General features: G+C 42.9%; 1 protein-coding gene across 4 annotated transcripts in view; it reads right to left on the bottom strand.

The window, feature by feature from the left end:
- Nucleotides 1-371: 371 nt before the first annotated feature.
- The window catches only part of ptprk (protein tyrosine phosphatase receptor type K), a 149,189-nt gene continuing 127,587 nt past the window's right edge, over nt 372-21,973 (bottom strand). For 2 of the 4 annotated variants that reach the window (XM_079525895.1, XM_079525893.1), the window contains 17 exons: nt 21,147-21,313; nt 17,285-17,478; nt 16,481-16,568; nt 15,952-16,028; nt 14,739-14,756; nt 13,043-13,079; nt 12,729-12,826; nt 12,261-12,377; nt 11,720-11,874; nt 10,770-10,905; nt 9,491-9,640; nt 8,713-8,886; nt 4,727-4,858; nt 3,627-3,752; nt 3,318-3,481; nt 2,862-2,997; nt 372-2,208 (listed from right to left, as the gene is read on the bottom strand). In XM_079525895.1, the coding sequence (XP_079382021.1) occupies nt 2,155-2,208; nt 2,862-2,997; nt 3,318-3,481; nt 3,627-3,752; nt 4,727-4,858; nt 8,713-8,886; nt 9,491-9,640; nt 10,770-10,905; nt 11,720-11,874; nt 12,261-12,377; nt 12,729-12,826; nt 13,043-13,079; nt 14,739-14,756; nt 15,952-16,028; nt 16,481-16,568; nt 17,285-17,478; nt 21,147-21,313 (2,023 nt within the window). In that variant the 3' untranslated portion in view covers nt 372-2,154. The remainder of the gene's footprint in view (nt 2,209-2,861; nt 2,998-3,317; nt 3,482-3,626; nt 3,753-4,726; nt 4,859-8,712; nt 8,887-9,490; nt 9,641-10,769; nt 10,906-11,719; nt 11,875-12,260; nt 12,378-12,728; nt 12,827-13,042; nt 13,080-14,738; nt 14,757-15,951; nt 16,029-16,480; nt 16,569-17,284; nt 17,479-21,146; nt 21,314-21,973) is intronic. The other 2 variants (XM_079525894.1, XM_079525896.1) reach the window with 1 other exon arrangement.

The raw sequence follows: 21,973 nt of genomic DNA, 5'->3' as shown, positions 1-21,973 counted from the left end.
TACCCTGGGACCTGGGCTTCTTAAAACTAGTAGTTTCATCCTCTAGGGACCCAAACTTGGTAAACTCTTACCCTGGGACCTGGGCTTCTTCAAACTAGTAGTTTCATCCTCTAGGGACCCAAACTTGGTAAACTCATACCCTGGGACCTGGGCTTCTTAAAACTAGTAGTTTCATCCTCTAGGGACCCAAACTTGGTAAACTCTTACCCTGGGACCTGGGCTTCTTAAAACCTGTAGTTTCATCCTCTAGGGACCCAAACTTGGTAAACTCAATCTCCCAACATTACCCATTAACTCTTTTTGTCATGCATTTTGGGTCCCCCACCCTGAGCCAGAGTTTAAGAAACGCTGGTGCTAGAGTAAACACGGAATGGAGAATGATTGTTCTTTATAAGCAACGCAAGTAAACAAACAATAAATACAAACAATGTGCTTTATCCGTATAGACATATTTACACAAAGTCTTTGGCTTATGAATAAACATCAGCTACAAAATAATAGTACAAAATAATCATGAAAGAAAGAAAGAAAGAACGTGCAGGCAGTGCACAAGGCTGTGTGAATGAGTGTTCAATTCTCTTTCAGGTATGTCAGAATGGAAATGAAGATATAGGACCTGTGAGTCACATGACGATGATGGAGTATACACTCGCATATCCACCTTCTCACATCCATAATTTGTTCCAATATGACAGTAGAGGAACATTCCCCAATTGACAGAACTGAAAGTGACTTGTACTCAGACTGGGTCAAAAAGATTATTAAGTTAATGCCACATGATTGAGCAGGAGTAAAAAAAAAAAAAAAAAAAACAAGAATGGTAATAATTATGTTGAGATTGGGGATTTTACAATTATATCTTGGGAGTAAAATTCTTCTACAGAAGGCTTAAGAATCTCTTTCCCAGCAGATTGGTTGAGTGGCGTTTCAAAAGCAATAGAGATGAGATGATACGAGTTCTGCCGCTAGAAATCAACTCATTGGCCCTCAGGGCGTGTGACAAATGTTGTCATGTTTGTCATTGAGTGAAATTTCATTTTAAATTGAATAATTATATGTAATTGATCTTAATGTTTAAACGTACAAAATGCTTGACAAGAATGAATGACTATAAAGGGAAATGATAGTTTTCTGGCTTCCACATCCATGATCGCCCAGACACAAACTGTCTGTTTTATATTCCTTCTAAGACATTGTAATAATACAAACTTATATATCAATAAGTTATGTCCATTTCCCTTATAATTTAATGTCTGACAATGACTAGTAACTCCCAAGAATTACTCCTCTCTTCCACCATTGTAATCAATGGAGTAACTTGGAGTAATTCAATTATGATGTACGGCTTGTACGCAGAAACACAACAGTGATATTTTCGGACTCAATGAACATTGAAAAGACCAGAAATGTAAGATAAAGCTACTGCTGGCATATGGACTGCTGCGGCATAAAACTGGCCCACTGATGAAGTCTCACAGTCACTATGGACGCAGTGTTGCAGGCTCTGTGATTGCTGCAAACTATGTAACAACGTTCATCACCATGGTGACATGCCCAACAAAGAAATCAGCATCGAAACAAGAGTTACTTAGCAACTGCAATGGAGCCGGATCTGAGGGGCTAAAATGTCTGCCACTAAAATCTGTTATAATGCTGTGATTGTAGCTTGCTAATGTTGCAGGAGGGGAAAGGGAGCCATCTAAGGGGTATATTAAGTACTGCGGTTGTAACAGCATGAAGCGTTGAGGTCATAGGAGGGCGGTGAGTCGCTAAATAGTTAAAACGGGGCCCAAAACACGACAGAGGCCCGCTGGCACTCAAACAAACTGTACAATAAACATAATGGTTGGTAGATGAGTTGGTAGTTCCTCCCTTCCTTTTAAGAGTCTGATAGGCTGAACATTTCCACTCGCTGCCAAGTCAGGATGTCCCCGTGAGCCTATTTCGCTCGTGCCCATTTGGCGTCCCCCCGGAGTGCGCTGATCACAATGTTCTATCACTGGGAGGGACGCAACATGGAATGCGACAAAAATGGCCCCACGCCGAGGGGACCTGGGACGTTAAGCGTAAAGCGAAGGGTCAGACACGCGGGAGGTGAAAAGATGCTCTCCTTCTCTCCTCCCTTTCTCTCCTCCTCCACCCAACTCCTTTCGTTTAGGAGGTCTCCATGAACTCCAGTGCAAGGTCGTAGCAGAAACGGTACTGCTCCTGTAAAGCAGAGAACACATGTACATCAGGAATAGGCCCTACAGTGATTTATTTTTATCTTCTGAAACCACTGTTTCACAAGATTAAATATTTTGGCTCCACAAATTAGCAAGATCTCTCTGTCTTAGTTTTTTGTCAGGTGAAACCTGACTAATTAAAGCTCATGAAATGTAGACGACAAGTTCGACCCCCTAGTCATACTGACGGCCTAGCCTGATTGGCTGCCACACACACTGCCTAAGCCAATGGGAGTGTAGTATGATTGCCTGCCTCCTAAGCTATGCCACATGCACCGCAAACACAACGGAGACAAGAACACAACGGATCTTTCACCTGACAAATATTACTGTGTAATCATTTCTCAAATGTTTTACTCAAGTAAAAGTATCAATACTGCAATTTAGAAATACTCAAGTAAAAGTCCGGAATTCAAAATGTCATTGAGTAAAAGTACAAAAGTATTGCCATCAAAATGTACTTAAAAGTAAAAGTACTCATTATGCAGAATGTCTCATTTGAAGTTTTCAAATGTATACAAATCTTCTGAAAATGACAGATCTGCAAGCTCACAATGCGTCGCATTGTGAGCTTGTGAGACTTGTGGAGAACATTGACAGGACATGGCAGGATGTTTTGTCGTCTTTGTAACTCACCGGAGTATCCACCATGTTAGGCTTGCTGTTCCTCAGGCTCTTGACAGCGTGGAAGACATCAATCACACTTTGTCTCTTGGCCATCTCACACACAATGCTGCTGGCACAGAACACTCCGCTACGCCCACCACCGTTCCTACACACACACACACACAAGGAATGACAGAGATATAGGAGTGAGTGCTCATGTGCTTTACTTGTCATATTGGCATTTCAATTCAATAAAAAAAATACATCAATTCAGCTCGTGAAGTCAGACAGTTTGGCTTAAAAACAGACAATACCCAGATACTGTACTCTACTGTACAGAGGTAGAATTAAAGAGGGCAATGCTGTCCATTGAGCTCAACGGATGGCAGCGCCATCTTGTGATGCATGGCGCTATTAGAGTCAATGCGGCGTGAGTGTGTGTGTGTGTGTGTGTGTGTGTGTGTGTGTGTGTGTTCCCATACTTACAGACAGTGCACTACGGTTCTCCCCTCCCCCTCTTCTCCCTCACGCTGCCATTGGTCGACTTGGAGGATGAGTTTAAGGAATGAGCGTTTGGAGGCGGGGACTTCCCTGTGCCCCGCCCACCCCAGATACTGGAACTGACGAACCATCAAGTAGCCTTCCTGGGGCTGTAACGCACACACACGCACACAGAGGATTTTGGTTAGCTGCAGCTCCTCCCAAGGGCCTAGCCCACTTGATGTACAGACAATCTATAGGCTATGCTATCTGTCCAAGTCTATCTAAGTGTATGGTGAGAGCATGCGTGCTGACCCTGGTGAGGTTGCACACTCTGAAGAGCCGGCTGATGACGTCACAGTCCATTGAACAGGACATGCACTCCACCTGCACGGGACCATAGCGTAGCAGGCCCTCCTCTGGCCAGTACTGAGGACAACCCTGAATACACACAAGACAGAGAGGGAGGGAGAGAGAGAGAGAGAGAGAGAGAGAAAGAGAGAGAGAGAGAGAGAGAGAGAGAGGTGTGTGTGTGTGTGTGTGTGTGTGTGTGTGTGTGTGTGTGTGTGTGTGTGTGTGTGTGTGTGTGTGTGTGTGTGTGTGTGTGTGTGTGTGTGTGTGTGTGTGTGTGTGTGTGTGGCAGAGAGAGGGGTACAGGGGGAGAGAGAGAGAGAGGAGGGAAGGGGGGGAGACATACAGTTGGAAAACACAGATTTAGAAATGTGCTACATTGGCCTCAGCGGTCCAGGCACCTTGGCTGGTAATCCGGTCTGGCAGTGTGCTGCCAGCCTACTGTCTGTCCCCCCATAAAAAATATAAAATAAAGGCGAATGCCACGAAAAAACATTTATAAAAAAAAAGAAATGTGCTACATTTCACACCTGACCTAGGAGATGCATACATCTGTATTTTTAAACCCATTAAGACCTGAGACCGATTCTACCAATGCCTTCCATATCAGTAGTTCTCAAACTACTCAAATATAATTCAAAATTACTCAAGATTTTTCACACACTTTCACGATTTTTCAAAAATGTTCCAAAATAGCACGAATTGACACACTGTGAGCTTATATGTTTGCTATTTTAGAAAAAGGCCAATGCACACCTCAACAGGTTGGTGACAGGTGTGTAGGACAAAGGTGAATATATTAAAAGGGTATCTTTGAAAAACAAAGAAAAGGACCCGCACACTGTCGGAAACTAGCCAAAAAGAGCAACATGTTTGGCAAGCTTCCGACAGTGTGGGGTTTTTTCCAAAGATATCCGTTTTAGGAATAGCCAACGCTAAAATCTAAATTGACACAGATTTGCTTTCCCGGTTTTAATGGGTTAATCCAGATATGTGTGTGCATGTGCGTGTGTGTGTGTGTGTGTGTCAGGTAAGCCAAGTTACAGTAGATGAGTTTTTAGTACCTGAGCCAGGTCAATCTCATTGAGCATCACCAGACTGGTGCAGCCGTAGTCGTAGACCAGACGCCAGAAGTCTTTCACCGTGTTGGGCAGTGGATGTTGGGTAACGATGAAGGCTGCCGGCTGCCTGTAGCTCTGTGGGGGACAATGGCATACGACGACAATGAAGTCACACTTCCTCCACGTGTGCACTGGTGCCATTTCCTCAACACAAATGCACTTTGAAAGGATTCCTCTGAATCTGCCAATAGGCTCTATATGCACAGCAGCCATGATGTAAAGAAATTGGGCCACTTCCTTACTTCCTTCACAGGTGTTACCAATGATACCAATGGAGGCTCTGTTCCATTTAGTGTAGCACAATAGTTCTCAAACGTTTTAACCCCATAACTTGAGTGTACAACTACAAATCCCTTACAGGTCCATTTGATTCCATGGTTACACACCCGAAAGGGTTCACATTTGGAACCCCTTCAAGGAACCATGAGGGTCGACCCCAATTTGAGACCCAATAGTATAGCAGTCTTTCCAGTGAGCCAATGCTCACAATATCAGCACCCTGACTCCGTTTGACCAGAATGGAACAGAGTCTTATGGTATCTTAGGTATCAACAACAGGAAGTAAGGAAGAGGCCTAATTTCTTTCCAGTATGGCTGCTGCAGTCAGTTTGAGTGGTATCATGTAGGCTTGGTTCTTACACACAAATAACACAACTATTCCAACTTCTCTCACAAGTATTCTCACTTTGATCACGACATACACTAGCACACAAACACCGTGGGATACTTTGCAGGATATGGGATGTGATAGAACAAGCATATCGTTGCTGTCGGGGGTGTAAACCATGTATGTCTACAAATAGCATACAAGCTCACAATGTGAGCTTGTGTATTGGCTATATTTGCTACTCTTGTACAAGTTAATGAAGTAGGGCATTCATTTTACAGGGGAAACAAAAACACGTTACAAAGTTAAAATATAGCTAGAGATTCAAAGTTTCTGCCCCACAGCGACGATATTGTGGTCACATGGTCAAGCAGCGGGCCTATCAGATGTGAGGGTAGGAAGGAAGCATGCATTGGACCATTAGGCTAGGTTCTACTGTATATGCTACATACATATACACAATTTTACATATCAGGACAAGGGGTCAAAATGTCAACCGTTGAACTTTATGCTGAAAAAGTGTTACCGGGAGAACTTGGTGATTAACACTTCCCATGAAGCCCATGTCTCTAATGCATTAAAACACGTAGAATGCATTACAATGTGCTTACAACACTGTATAATTATATTTATATGCATTAATGCTTCAGAACAAAACAAAAATAATGCATTTTATTGTGATTACAAGCCACTATATAAGCGGTCATTGGGTAATACATATATATTAAAAACTAAATATTTACTTAATTAATTAACAATAAGTATATGATGTTATAAGCAGATTATATCATGCAATATAAGAATGTTTACAATGCATTATGGTGTTCATAATATCGGTTACTAAAATGTAACGAGCCCAGCTTATTATGAGGAATGTGGTACGATGGTGGATGTGAATGAGTTTGGTGACCAAGGCACCGCAGACATCATTACACAAGGCTTATATGGGAGGGGGTCAGGACATGGGTTAGGATGTTCACAGTCTCGCGTAGCCGGACAATAGATCTCCACCAACCCAAATGTCTGGTAACACCTAAATTCAACATAATGGGCCAGAACAGCTACAGCTTTTCTTTCTTTTTTTAAATCTCAGAAGTGTTTCCACCCAGCTTTAGCCCCTATATTGAAATTAGAAGTCCCCAGACGTTTCAGTTGACAAAGATCTCCGCCTGGCTACGCGAGACTAGGGTATGTATGACTGTGCTTGGCATGAACCTGAAAGACACTGAAGCCATGAAACAAATCCAGTATCAGAGATTTGAATTAAAAATCCCATTACCTGTAACTCTTCTGACAGCTTGATTAGGGAGAGGCCAAAAAGTATAGCTTTTGAAAACTGGACTCAATTGCACGAATATGATCATTGTCATCATCTCTACTTCTTCCTTTTTTAGTATTATTATTAGAAAGGAGCCAAGCGAGGGTTTAAATTTGACTCGCATACTTATTTGATCGACCAGGGTCTTTTATTAGAACTGATATTACGACTTACAACCTCACTAAACTAGATTTCCTGAAAAGACAACATTTAGAGTTTTGGTCCAGCACAAGAACTTGGTCAGTGACCATGTTCACACTGTGGCCATTTTGCTCCTAGTGTGACCTAAGAGCAAAAGATTGTGAAAATAGTGTGAATATGGTCACCCTCCCCCACTGTTTACTCTGTGATAAAAACAGAAAAACCCTCGTCAGCCATGAAGTGATGAACAGATATAGCACTGCTCTCTTTCAGAGGAGCTCCGTTATATCTCTTCACCTCTTCACTTCACACGGCGGCCAGTTTGCTGTTACCTCACACGGAACAGAGTATTCGCTCTATTAAGACCCATTTCATGCTTGGTCGTACGATTGACTCGCGTGCCGAGAATAGCCGATCTACAAGCTCACAATGCGGTGCGCTGTCAGCTTGTAGATCGGCTATTTTTGTCGGGGGACTCCATGGTACGACAGAGCGTTAATGGGATAAATAAATTGCATAAAACTACCAATCAAAGCGATTTAGTTATACATGCGGACTATCACTGATGTAAACCTGTCCGAGAGGCTGTCAGGGATTGGTCTCACAGTGGTTACTTTCCAGTGAGCTGCTCAGTGATTGGTTGGTGGCCAGAGAAGCTAGCGGTCTTTTCAGAACCTGGATTTGTCTCTAGCCTTCTGCTGCTAAAAACCACAAACACAGCATCACACAAACAGGAAAGGGAGTCTCTGTGTGTAGATATGTATAATCATTTTCATGATGCATCATTTGTCAATGTGTATGTTCACGTTGCTTGTGTAAATACGTGGATGTGTATAAACACATATGTCTGTACAAAAATGTTGCGTGTATAATAGTATACAGTGTTAAAAGGATGCTCCATTTTAAACACATCTGCAGCTTGGGACGCCTGCCATTCAATTAGGAAGAAGACACCGAGGCCCAATACAGTAGAACTAGTTGAACGGCGATGTTGCTTGGTGAAAATCTGTTCTTTTGTGTGCCACCATCGTGTCACCAGGTTTAAATTAGGCTCAATGGCAGCAAAACATCAGTCTGTCTCACACCTGACAAATTATTTCTTGAGTATAAGATGCCCTAGCCTGGAAACCAGAACAATCTGCCAATATCAACGCAGTGATATTAGTCTGGCCATGCCAGGCTATGCCCTGCATACCTGTTTCGCTAAATGTTAAAACTCATTTACAACTCCTTTTGAAACGGCGATATGTAATATACGTATGACAGACTTGGGAATCGGGATTTAAACCCGGCTCTCCCACACAAGGGCCACTATTTCTACTGTGGAGCTGAGACGGAACACTTGCATGGGCAGAGGAGACATTGCCCTCTGATCTTCATGCAAATCCTCTTTTCAACACAGGATCCGAGTGTCTCACAGGATTTTCAAAGCGCTGTATCTCAAAAGGTTTGAGCACTGTCCATGGTGAGCCGTCGCGCATCCGACGATCGTAAATCATTTGTGAGTTTGTATCGCGTCGCTGAGCACATGTAACTGGTTGTAATGATAGCTAAGGGGTCTGAGCTAACGCGACTGATCACTGTGCTCATAACAAAAGCCCCTTGAATAACCCTCCCTGAATAACCCGGAAAGGATCGTAGAGATAGAGTGGACGGGTGGCATTCCTTAGGTGTGCGTATGCTGCCACCTAACAGAACATAGTGCACGTACTGTAGCAACTGAGTATCACTAGATGGGATTCCATGTGCCAGCTCGCACATCGTGTCACAGTTGCTAATGCGTTGAAAATGACCCATCCTTTTTGAGGTAAAGTGCATAATGTGTGTGCTATTATGTGTGAGTTGTGTGCGTTGTAGACGTACATCCATTAGCGCAGCATTGATGTAGTTGCTGCTCTCTCCGTCGATGGTGATGAGGAAGGGCAGACACCTGTCGGGAGGCAGACCGTCCATGAAGCGGTTCTTCTCCTGGTTCCTAGGCAACAAGGCGATGCTGCAGTCCTCCGGCTGAGGCTGGGGCGTCACTGAGTTTAACGTCTAAGGCCAAGACGCACGTGCGCACACGCACACACACACACACACACACACACACACACACACACACACACACACACACACACAGTCAATCAGTCAGTCAGTGGTGGAAAAAATCCTCACATGTTTTACATAAGTAAGAGTATCAATAAAGTAATGTAGAAATAGGATCCGTAATGTAGAAATAGGATCCGTTACAAGTAAAAGTACGGAATTCTAAATTTACTTGGGTAAAAATACAAAAGTATTGGCGTCAAAATGTAATTAAAGTACCAAAAGTAGAATTGTTATTATTATTATCTTTTCTTTTTTTGTATTTCTTTTTTTGCATCTTATAATCCTGTATGGCATGAGACTTAACCCCAGCATCAATATTCTGAGGGAACATTAGCCAAAAATAGCAGATCTACAAGATCACAATGTGTCGCAATGTGACATATTGTGAGACATTGTGAGCTTGTAGATCTGCTATTTTTGGCGAAGAGATTTGGAATAGACCCAAAAAGTGGGTTCGACTGTAGCTCAGATCCAGTTTTCTGTAAGACTGCAGGAGTTTAAGACGAGAAACGCCAATAAAATCATGGTAGCACAGAAGGGAAACACCTACCTGGAACTCATCCTTGAGGTGTGAGGAGTTTGTTTGGGAGTCGATGCGGATCAGTTCGTAGAAGGCGGCCTTGAACTCACACACTGGGATGGCCGTTTCCCCACACAGGCACGCCTCCAGGATGGCATCGTGGATAAATATGTACTGCTCCTAAAAATGTAGCGCAAGGTTATACATGGTTAGATTAATAAAAATAAAAAACAGAGGGTACTCACTAAAGCCCTACATTCTTCTTTGTATGGCAAACAGCATCAATGTTTTTAATGAATTCATTTATTTTTCACCCAAATAGGAATTCCAGGCAAGGGTTAAGGCCATGTGGTCAACACACACATTTTTTTAATGAAATTGTTAAATTATGACATTATCAAACATAAATTAAAATATCCAACATATCAGAACAGTCTACAGTACATTTCCTAAAAGGAAATCAATGTATTTAATTAATTTGACTCCAGGCAGACATAAAACATATCTCCACAGGGGGGCATCAAATGCAGCATGGATTCCTTCCCCCCATCCCCACCTGCACATTTGCATGCGCGCGCACATTAGCATGAACACATGCTCACACACAACAGCAGGCAATCAGTTAGTTGTAACTGTTGTTGATAGAGAGAAAGCGGACTCTGAGTGGTGGATGATGGGAGCTGAAGTTGAGGAAAGAGTGTGTGTGTGTGTGTGTGTGTGTGTGTGTGTGTGTTCTGTTTACTTCACTTTATTCAATTCAGGGAGTGAACTGACTAAATAAGAAAACACTGCTTTTGCATGAAAAGGCTTATACAGTTATATTATACCAGCAAAATCTTGAATCTTTTAACTTCAAAATACTAATGTACATGTATAATAACTTATTATACATAAGCATTAAATAAGATTCTTAGATGTAGTCATCTGTATGATTTTCACCTCCATTTTCCTTAATCTATTCTTATTCATTAAGGCTATAGACTACAGTATGAGGACCTTATTCACTTTTAACATATTCTGATTTATTTTGAATTTCAATGTCAGTTCGTAAATTTTTTCTAATCGAATATTTCTAATGAGTGCAACAGAGACTGAAGGACATTTTGCCGCATTGATATATGATGATGATGATGAAGATGATGATGGCGACGACGACGACGATGGTGTGAGCATTCTGTGATGTGGATGTTGATGGGTACAGTATTCACCTCCATGCTGCACCGTATGGGTGCTTATACAGTGGTGGGGTTGACAAGTGTTGTAGTTTTGTGCAATGCAGATGGTGATGGCTGATGGGTAATGTAGTCACCTCAGTCTGTACCATGTTGATCCTCCGGGAGCGCAGGGCCTTCACACAGTTGTAGATGTCCACCACGCCTTCCCTCTCAGCCATGTCCAGCATGATGTCGATCACTATGAAACAGCCCGTACGCCCTGCTCCAGCGCTGCACACGGCCACCAGAGGGAGACAGAGACACGCCATGAGTGACAAATAAACAGACTAATTATCCACAATGAGCCTGGCATATTTGGGGCATTTTGGGCATATCATTATAGGTAAATATAGAATATAATTTTTTTGACACACAATCCAATGTTTTTGGTCATGATTGATGGCTTTAGTTCCAGGCTTAAAATGATTTATATAAATATTTCTCGAAGGGGAAATCGAATGGGGTTTTCAAAATGCTGCTATGCCCTGCTTATTTTTTATGTCGGAAATTATTTTCTATGGACTTGACTCGTGAAATTGGTTATGTGGTAAAACACATACACACTTATAAATATTGCCTACAGTCTGTGTGTGTTATTATGCAGATGTGTGTACAGGTCTGCAGTGGACCACTATGGGCCCAGCGGAGGGTGGGTTGTTATGCAGAGGTGTGTACAGGTCTGCAGTGGACCACTATGGGCCCAGCAGAGGGTGGGTTGTTATGCAGAGGTGTGTACAGGTCTGCAGTGGACCACTATGGGCCCAGCAGAGGGTGGGTTGTTATGCAGAGGTGTGTACATACCTGCAGTGGACCACTATGGGCCCAGCGGAGGGTGGGTTGTTATGTAGAGGTGTGTACAGGTCTGCAGTGGACCACTATGGGCCCAGCAGAGGGTGGGTTGTTATGCAGAGGTGTGTACATACCTGCAGTGGACCACTATGGGCCCAGCGGAGGGTGGGTTGTTATGCAGAGGTGTGTACATACCTGCAGTGGACCACTATGGGCCCAGCAGAGGGTGGGTTGTTATGCAGAGGTGTGTACATACCTGCAGTGGACCACTATGGGCCCAGCAGAGGGTGGGTTGGAGATCTTGACCCGGCGGATGAAGGACAGTAGTCCTGTGGCGTGGTACGGGACGCCATGGTCAGGCCAGCCGGTGAAGTGGAACTGCTTGACCTCCCGCACCTCGTTGGATCCACGCTGAGGAGAGACGAGACAAACTCCCTAATTAATTAAGTCTTATTTTATACGCCTTTTTTGTTTTGCTTTACAAAGCATGTAAGAGCTTTACGAAATCAGTTTTCCTTAAAAAAAACAACATATGTTGCAGTGGTGCTCAAACCTTTTCATGTCAAAAGGACCCTCAAAATTGATATGTGTTAGCCCCCGGTTCCCATCTCTTACATATTTTGTTCCAGGGACCCCGAGAAGCCCGACTCGCTTTATGGTTTGCTTTAAAATATATTTATATATTAATTATTAAAAGATTTGCCCACAAAAGCCATGCTATGAGCTTGTAGATCTGCTATATTGAATGGCCAAAAGTAACTAGATTAGCTGCTGCAACCTTTAACAGGATGACTCACCCTCTCCAAAGTGAAGGTCCGGACCACGTATTCAGCCAGAGGCTCCACCTCCACGAAGGTCACCTTGAAGTCTCCATACACCTCGGCATCGTCAGGCCAGTACTTGTAGCACTTGACCTGTTGGAAAGCATGACAGAACACATGCTGTTGCTGTCGCCTGGAAACCTTGTATAAAACCATTCCTTTTTTATTATTATTTTAAAAGATATTTTAAAATAGTGAAAGTGGCAATATAGATCAGCTATTTGCACTACTTTAGTGTGACACTCTTGTATGATGAAGTAGTAGGGCATTCATTTACAAAAAAAACGAAAGAAAACGTAAAAAGTCGAAATATGGAGACTGCCCAACAACAATATGATATATTATAACCCATCTATAGGATGGTTAGAATGGCACAGGTAGAATATGATGGAGTAGAACAGGACAATGTCTGCTAAATGCCTAAATTGTAAATGGTCAACATACCCTTCCAACCTCCACCAAATTGGTGACCATGACAATGCAGGCTGATTGCTCCTGCCACACCATCCTCCAGAAGTCATACACCGTCTCATGAACAGGACCTGCACGCACATGCACAGACACGCACGCACACAGACACACAGGCGGCTGTAGTGAATATCGGGTCTATTAAAAATGTATATGTTTGTGTATTGTAGGTTGATTCTGTGTATAGTGTGTGCGTGTGTATAGTGTGTGTGTGTGTGTGTGTGTGTGTGTGTGTGTGTGTGTGTGTGTGTGTGTGTGTGTGTGTGCGCGCGTGGGGGGGGGGCACTCACCCTGAGTAGCGATGTAGTGACTTGGTCTCTGGTAACCCTGGGATAAGACAGATACAGAACAATGAACCAAACAGTAGCAACAACTCAGAAAACAATGGATATTAAGCAATAAGCCTCAGCTTGCATACATGAATATTATAGACACTCATTACAGCTGGAGGAATCCCTCTCTTTGCAACTTGTCAGATGTTGGGAAAACAATGCTGTCTTTGTCCTTCAGTGACAACGTCAGTCCCTTACAAACGAGGCAATGTGCGAAATGAGATACTAACAATGTGAGCGTTAGCACAACAGAATATACAATACAATGATTGTCTACTCTAGGGTAAGGACTAGGAGTCGGACACAATGCTTTAGGAAAACGTGGGTGTTCATCAGATAGATTTCTCCATTATGTCTATTTGCAAGTGACAACACTTATTTCTCTGCAATGGGATGCAACTTGGGGACCTTATAGCCAAACTATTCTCATTAAGACAGGATGTGGAGCAGGTGTGCTTCTTCCAATTGCCTTGGCTGTGGGCACTCAGTTACAGTCAGTACCAAGCATACACATACATATAAAATCACCACAGGATTTGGAAATAGACACACTGCAGAAGATCATTATTTTTACATCAAGCTGATGGAGTTTTTTGGCAACTATTTCCAAATGCTTTGGTGTTTTTATTTATTTCATAGTTTTGTTACAAATTAGGCTGCACTGCATGACGTGGTCGTTACCTGACACTAAGGCTGGGCGATATCACAATATCTTTGACTTTTGGGGGGATATCCTTTTGGACCAAATGTTTGAGTGCACTCTGTACTGATCAATCAATCAATGGACGCATTGCAAGCTTCCAGAGAAGTTATTTTTTAAAGTATAAAATAAGGCTTAAAGGACCACTTCACCACTTTTCAACCTACCTTCATATAATTGGTCCTCACTAATGCTCATGATAAAATGCCACAATTTGTGGGCAGTTCAGAAACCCGTCCACCAGTGACATCACCGATGGGGAATCCAAGCTAATAGAAACTGCAGGCTTTCTTTTCCTGACAAGCTGCAATGCGATAATGGAAGCCATCATTTTCATGATAAAAGAAAAATAATAATAATAATAATCTTGTTTAAAAAAAAATCTGCCTAACGATGATGTCACTGGTAGATGGGTTTCTGAACTGCCCACAGCCCTCCTATGAGACACAGACCAAGTAGAAAAAAATTGTGGTATTTTATCATGAACATTAGTGAGGGCCAATATTATAAACTAATATATAAAAACACTTGAAAAGTGGTAAAGTGGTCCTTTAAGTGATTAAAACCAGGAAAAGGAAACACTTGTGCCATATCCCAGACGATATCTGACACTAAGAGGGTAGGGTGCATGCAGACTAGTACAGGAAGGTGTGATGGCAACACATACCAGAGACAGGGAACAGATAATAATGTAAGAATTCACTTGAAAGGATAGATGAGGAGTGTGTAAGATGGAGGGATGTATGCACGCAGCAGAGGCCTTAGCATGGATAAACCATCAGAAAGATGGACGCAGCAGAGGCCTTAGCATGGATAAACCATCAGAAAGATGGACGCAGCAGAGGCCTTAGCATGGATAAACCATCAGAAAGATGGACGTTTGGATGGATAATACTCAAGGGATGTACAGTATGGCTTGGCTGATGGGTGAAAAGAGTACACAGTGATACTTACATCCCTGTACAGCCAAATCTACAGGCCAAGCCACAGCCAGAAAGAACGAGAGAAAGAACGGAGAGATAGAAAGGAGATAAAGAACGAGAGAAGTAACGAGAGAAGTAAAGAGAGAATTAACGAAAGAAAGAAAGAAAGAAAGAAAGAAAGAAAGAAAGAAAGAAAGAAAGAAAAAGTCAGAAAGAAGGAAAGAAAGAAGGAAAGAAAGAAAGCACAACAATGTCAGTGAGTCAATCAGGAAAAAGGAAAAAAGTTGTATTGATATAATGGGAGCTTGAACAGGGCATGCAAATAAACATGGTCTGGAACAGAGAAGTAGGATGGATTGAAAAGACGTATCCTCATGTGGTGAAATCTCCATGAGCACAATGATCTAGCTGATTCTCAATAAAGTGCTGCATTCTTTAAATACATTTCCCAACAGAATTTAGTAATACGTCATACTTAAATTTAGATTTTTTTTATTGAAGCAAAATAGTAATAATAGGAACAAAATATAGAATAGAACGGTAAACAACTTAACTTAGGTTTTACCAAAGTGCCTTAACTCGGGCTAAGGAGATAACCGCGATAAGCAAGGAGACGTCTTCTCTCTCCACCCTAGTTCTAGGTTGCCGCTAGTGTGAGTGGCAGCATGCATGGAAGCCGATAAAAGGCCTGAGATAATGACAACAGATAATGGCTGATGATGGCAGTAAAGCAGAGCATACAAAAAAAGCAGCACTAGCGTCACCAAATGGAAGATGTGTGTGGAGATTGTTGTGAAGGTGAGTGGAAAGTGGAGTCGTGACAAGCTGATGAATGAGTTAGCATGCAGACAGAACACGAGGGGTGAATCGGTGGAAGGTCGGTGGTTGGATGGAATAGAATGGATGGATGGGCGTGTGGCCTGAAGGCTGGGTTGGAGAGAGACATGCAAGTTGTTTTGTATAATAACAATGTAACTTGTACTTCTGCGATGAATGGTGGGCATAGATCGATAAACAGATGAACTGTGTAGTAGACAGAAGAATGACAGGTTGCGTGAATGGAGGGATGGAGAGCGGCGAAGAAAACAGGACGATGTGTATGCACGATGGCTGCGTGTGCAGGGTGACAGATGATGGACTGATTGACGCGATAAAGGTATAGAGGCCTGACATACGAGCGAGGGGGTGTGGTTTCGTTGGTTTCGTTGGGAGCCAATAGTAGCGTTCGATGCGTTTCCACTTACATCGATGTAGTTGGCGTTGATGTAGTCGGACGAGGGGTCATCTTCGATTGGCTGGAGGATAACCCTCGAGTGGTCATCTAGAGAGAGAGAGAGAGAGAGGGCGGAGGGAGGGAGACAAGAGAGACACAGGGAGGGGGAAAAGTCATGGGAGATGGTCCGAGGAAGAGAGAGAGAGAGTTGTTTAGTGACAGGCCAATAGTTTGAGTAAGATATTTTGTTATCGATCATAAGAACTGGGCTATGGTTTTCCCATTCAGCAGATCTAATGCTTGGGTAATGTTATAGGGCCATGATGATTTTACCTTGGTGGATGTTGATGTGATTCTGTTATAGAGTCAATACTATCAGGTACTAGGGTTGTTCACATGGCAATCTATTTTATTAGTTGAGCCATTCTAAGCCAAATGTGAAACTAGCTTAATATCTAGGGCTGTCAGAGGATCTGAAACCCAGCCACTCAACTACGCACACCTCTAGGTTGCCTTGTTGGCGCTACTGCATCAGTATCTGAGTGTTTTAAGGATCTTACATGCTATGATGTTGCCATAGCGGTTCTTGGTGCGGTTTCCTTCCTTCTTGGCCACATCCCAGGAGGCCGACTGGCCTTCAAAGAAACTCTGCAACAGAAATCATGGCGTCATGATGAATGCACTTCATGAAGCCACAAATGATCTACTCCTTGTCATCTGTTCTTTTCCATTGAACTCCATAGTATTGATTGTGAAACCGTTTTCAAGGTCAGTATGCAGAAACTGTTTTCAAGGTCAGTATGGATTTGACACCCAGAAAAGGGGGGCAGGGATGTCACATTTAGTAAATTAAGCATTGCATTGTCGTTGTGTGAACACGACAAGCGTCAGAATCAGAATCATCTTTATATTGTCACATCACAGCTTTACACGTTTTTGTGCATCGTGTTATTTTTCCAAGAAAACAAAGAAGGGAAGGGAAGAAGAGGGGTGGGGGGGGTTAGGAGATCTAGGCAAGAAAGAAAATGTAGAAGCTCGTTCCAGACACAAACAGCACACTCGTAGGGTCTCTCTTATCTTATTTACAATACGTAAGGGCTGGGCCGTGGCTCAGCGGTCCAGGCACCTTGGCTGGTAATCCAGTCTGGCAATGTGCTGCGGGCTCGACTCCCGATCCCGACGGCCTTTACTGCATGTCACCCCCCCCCCCCATCTCTCTCCCCAGCCTACTGTCTGTCCCTCCATAAAAAAATAAAAATAAAATAAAGGCGAAAGCCACAAAAAAAAAACTATAAAAAAATAAAATAATACGTAAGGGGTTTCCAGATATTGTCTCCAACCCTCCAACCCTAACAACGTCTGACCTCGTACTCCTCCTTGAAGCCGTAGCTGTCGGAGGTCTTCATCAGGTTGATGTGCTGCAGGAGGTCGGCCACTCGGATGGCGGGGTGGAGCTGTCCGGTCTGGTAGGGAGACTCGGTTCCTTCACAGTGGTACCGAGGAACATCCAGCAGCCTGCTGTTCTCCGCTGCGGACGCGGTCGCACTGTGGTTCTCATCTGTAGGAAACCAGTCAGACATTCACTCAACCCATTGAGACGAGATTCTACAAATCTCTTCAAAATCCAGACAGTTTTCTGAAGAAAACGTTTCTAACTTTCTATGTCAGTGGTTCTCAAATTATTTCACGTCAAGGACCACAAAAGTATATGTAATTGGCTGCCGGACCCCCATCTGAAAATATGTTGTTTCAGGGACGTGAAAGGTGTTGAGCTTGTAGATCTGCTATTTTCACCAAATGTTCGCCTATTACGACAGACCCAGAATAGGAATGCCAGGGTTCATATGGTTAATTCTATTTATATTTCTATTCTATTTATTCAAATGCTGTACAGCACTTTGGTCAGTTATATTTGTTTTTTAGATGTGCTTTATAATTGACTTGATTTTTATGTAACGTAATCTACAGACATTCATGGTTACTGGATGTAACTACTTGGCTGGAGACACACAACCTGTCAGTCATGATATGATGGCCACATCATGCCAGTTTTGTCCCAAAGTATCCATTATGTTTGATACAAAAGCAGCCATCAGACAGTCTGGTTCCTCTGTCTATATACTCACCAGTGATAGGAACTACAGTACAGGTCATAGCAGCAGTAGGAGAGAAGAACAGAGGTTTAGTTCAACTGAGTTAGTGTGATTAGTAGGTGAGACTCACATGAACACACAGTTAGTTAGTTTGACTATTATTTGGTACTCCTAATGGGATCCACACACAGTTGACATCACAACAGGTGAATGTTGGCCAACACGACCAGCACAAACAAAAGTGGTGACAAGCGTGACACAAACACGAGGAGAACAAAGTGATGTAACAATTAACTTCTAAATGAGGAAGTTATATAAGCAATTTTCTCCGACCTAACAAATTTATGTAGGAATTTGATATATCAAATAAATATAATTATCCTACAATGTACATGACTTCCAATTCCACAAGGGGAGCAACCAGATAAGACTTTACATCTAAGCTAACTGACAATGATGATTAGTTTGTCTGTAGAGCTCACAGGAAAACATCAGCCCTCTAGTGGTTAGGACCCGCCACTTCAGTCTTGATTGCAGGCATTGAAATTGAAACCATCTATTTCAGAGTTCACCAACCATAAATCAAGCTATTAAATCCCAAGATGTTTAAAATATTTGGCAAATTTAGCAAATGCTCAGGAATCACTGTGAGGTGTGTGGTGATGAAGTTGGAGAATTATGCAGTGGACTGGGATTTAATAATGTGTGAGTTTCTGTTTTATTGGATTCCTAATGGCTCAAACGGACAGAGACCAGTAGCAATAGATCATCCATGTGCCGTGTGTGCTAATTTGAAACAACATTAATACTGTACACAGACAGACAGGCTGACTAATAGATCATTTGGTTCTTAATCACAACCGGCCGATTGCACGTTCAACACTGTTTATTAAATGACACTGCTAGTCTCTTCCAAATGATGCTTTCATCTGCTCTGAAGACGTTTAGGCTCGTTAAGGACTGTTGAGGGTTCGTTAAGCCCTTGTCAGGTCAATTAGCAATAAACTTGACCCGACATTGCTTCTTAATTCACTCCTTCCTGATGCTTCCTTCTGATCTGTGATATGATTGGCTGAGACAGATTGCTACTGCAGCCTTCACTTCCTATTAGAGGCCAGGGGAACAGGGTGTTAATTAACTCCATTTTGGAGGAGCAGGCTGTGTACGCGTGGGTGGTGTACCCTGGCCCTAAGGGTGTGTTAAGCCAAAGATTCGCGACGGGATGAAGTCGTAAATTAAGCATTAGAACATTGTGGAGAAAAATGGCAGCCATTTAGAGTTTGCACATCATACCGCAGTGTCACAGCAGTGACAGCACTGCAATGGAAGTAAACACTTTCTGCTGTTCACCAGTGGAGTTGGAGTTGCATTCAGCTTGGCAGCACTACCAGTTTACTAAATTCTGCCTCTCAGGCTTGGGCTCAACATGTCCAGGGAATGAGGATAAGTTCTATGAAAACACATCGGGCTTCTAGGCTCAGTGCACAGTGCACACAAACAAGGCACTAGAGCCAAACACACATATGCAGGGTAGTACATCCTCAACGATGCTGGTCTTCTACTTAATTAAAATGCCACAGAACTCATTCGCAGGCATTTCACAATGTGTCAAGAATGTCTTCTATGCAGACTCTACAAGAGAATGAGAACACAGTACTATGGTTCTGGGGATTTAACTCTGTGGAAAACGGGCACGGGGGAAATGATTCAGATATTGGGAAACAGTATTTATGATAGATGAATTGCTCGGTTATGTGCTTGTTTTTAGTTTAGTTTCGTTCGTCACATAGCCTATTAATAGCCACCACTTCAGCTCCCGACTTTCTACCTACAGTACTGTATGGTAGCAGCTGCTGAAACTGCAGAGGAGTGTGTGTATAATCCAATCCACACAAACACACAAGACAGGAGGCCTGTGGATACAGGGCAATATGGGAGGCCTATGTAATAACAACAATGGGGGACAGGGGATGACTGCACCCTACATCGGCCACAGCCGTGGGCACTGACACACACACAACACGACACGACACGACACACAAATGGCAGCACTACAAGCACAAAGGCTTTTTAGGCTGTAATGGGGGTGGTTGGTGGTGAGAGCTACAGTATGGTCAGGGAGGTGGGTTGACATGTCTAACCATGCCAGTGGTCTCACCTAGCACAGCTGTGGGCACCAGAGGATCGTTGGGCACTGTTGGAAGAAACAGGGTGAGGAACAGGCAGTCTAGGCAGTGTTTGTTCAACTGCGGGAAAACTAGGAAGATGATCGAGAAATAGCCAGGGCTTAAAGCAAAAACAATCCCAAGACTGCAAATCTGCACTGATCTCATGAAATGACGCCTATGAAATCCTCAGGACTGACAACTTTAAGCCCTGAATAGCGCAAGACTTCTGACATGCTTCACACATACTTCAACCGGGATGACAAATAGTTCCTAACAGCAACAGGACACAACCCGCTATCTTTGACAGAACATTAATTCCAAAAATGACCAGATGCAAATATCTAGGTCCTCTGTAGCCTATGTAGACTCTTAAGCCTAATGATGCATTTCACACGGGCAGATGTAAAAGATGCAGTCTAACATTCATTGTCAATGGAAGCCAGCGACATGACGTTGCAAAGACGCAATGATGCATGTAGCGGCTCCAAATCAACTCACAACACGTCTTTGCGTCTGCCCGTGTGAATCCAACCTTACATAAGACTGATTTATACAGAGTCGTAAGACAGTGTATAAATGAAGCATTAGACGTTGTCACATGGCAGTGTTGCCAGAAAGATATTACAGGTCAACTTGTCTCAGTGAAGAAGACAGTAAATGGAGAATAGAAATTAAAACTCCTAGAAAGTATAGTAATTTTAAGATGTTAATAGAATAAATTAGATTCAGAATAGGGCAACTGAGGGTTTAGACTTAAGACATGCTGCATGCAGACATAAATGAATAAATAAAATGTATTAATTCATTAAATCACAGAGTACCGTTTGCAGAGTGAAAATAAGAAAGTTGCGATATTTATGACTATTCAACATAACCCCCTCCCCTTTTCCTTCTCTGTGAAGTGTGTATACTGTGCCTTTGTCTTAAATAGCTAAACTTAAAAAAACAAATCAAAGAAAACCTACATCTGTTTGTATTGTAGTTGGAATGAGAGTCCATAAAGGTCACAGCCATAGGGTCCTCTCCATGGACCGTGCTCTGGTCGGCATAGCTACGATCCATGGCGTTCACCATGTGAGTCATCTCCTGCCGCGTCGTTCCGATGGCGTCTTTGCGCTTCTTCGCCAGTTTCCTGTCAGGAGTAAACAGACACACATTTACACAACACACACAGAATACAGTACACTACACACACGTAAGTGCATCACCCAGCCTGCAAACCACAGCCCTGTTCACCGTAGAAGAAGAGTCTAGTTTTGAATTGCCTACAAGCATTGGCTTGGGGGGGGGGGATTAACATACGGTGGGGTCTGCAGGCTACTGATCCCCGGCAAAAAGGAGAGAGGGGGAGAGAAAGAGAGGAGAGGGGGAGATGAGAGGATAGCCAACACTTATTGGGTTCAACCATAGAAGGATAAATACACAGCAATTCCTCAATATTAATTCATCCACTTGAACCCTTGCGTCCCTATTCTGTGGGCGAACATTATTTTGTCAAAAATGGCGACGCATAGTCAGCTTGTAGATGAGCTTATTCAGCGAAGAGATTTGGTGTAGAGTGAGAAAATGGACATACAGAGCCCTGGGGGATTCTGGTCAACAAAGCACGATAGGGTTTAAAGGGTAAGACCACTTTTGTAGAGGTTTGGGTTGTGTAGTTACCTTGCCATGATGTAACTCCAAATGTGGACAAGAAATCAAAAATAATTTCTCCAGTGATTAGAAATTGATAATTCAAAATATGCTCCTCATTGACTTACATTGTACGCTGAAACAGCTCTCAAAGTCACTC

This window comes from Electrona antarctica, assembly GCF_951216825.1.
Source record: "Electrona antarctica genome assembly, chromosome: 17".
Taxonomy (NCBI): Eukaryota; Metazoa; Chordata; class Actinopteri; order Myctophiformes; family Myctophidae; genus Electrona; species Electrona antarctica.
The sequence above is the reverse complement of the archived record's forward strand: the minus strand, read 5'-3'. Positions and strand labels throughout refer to the sequence as shown.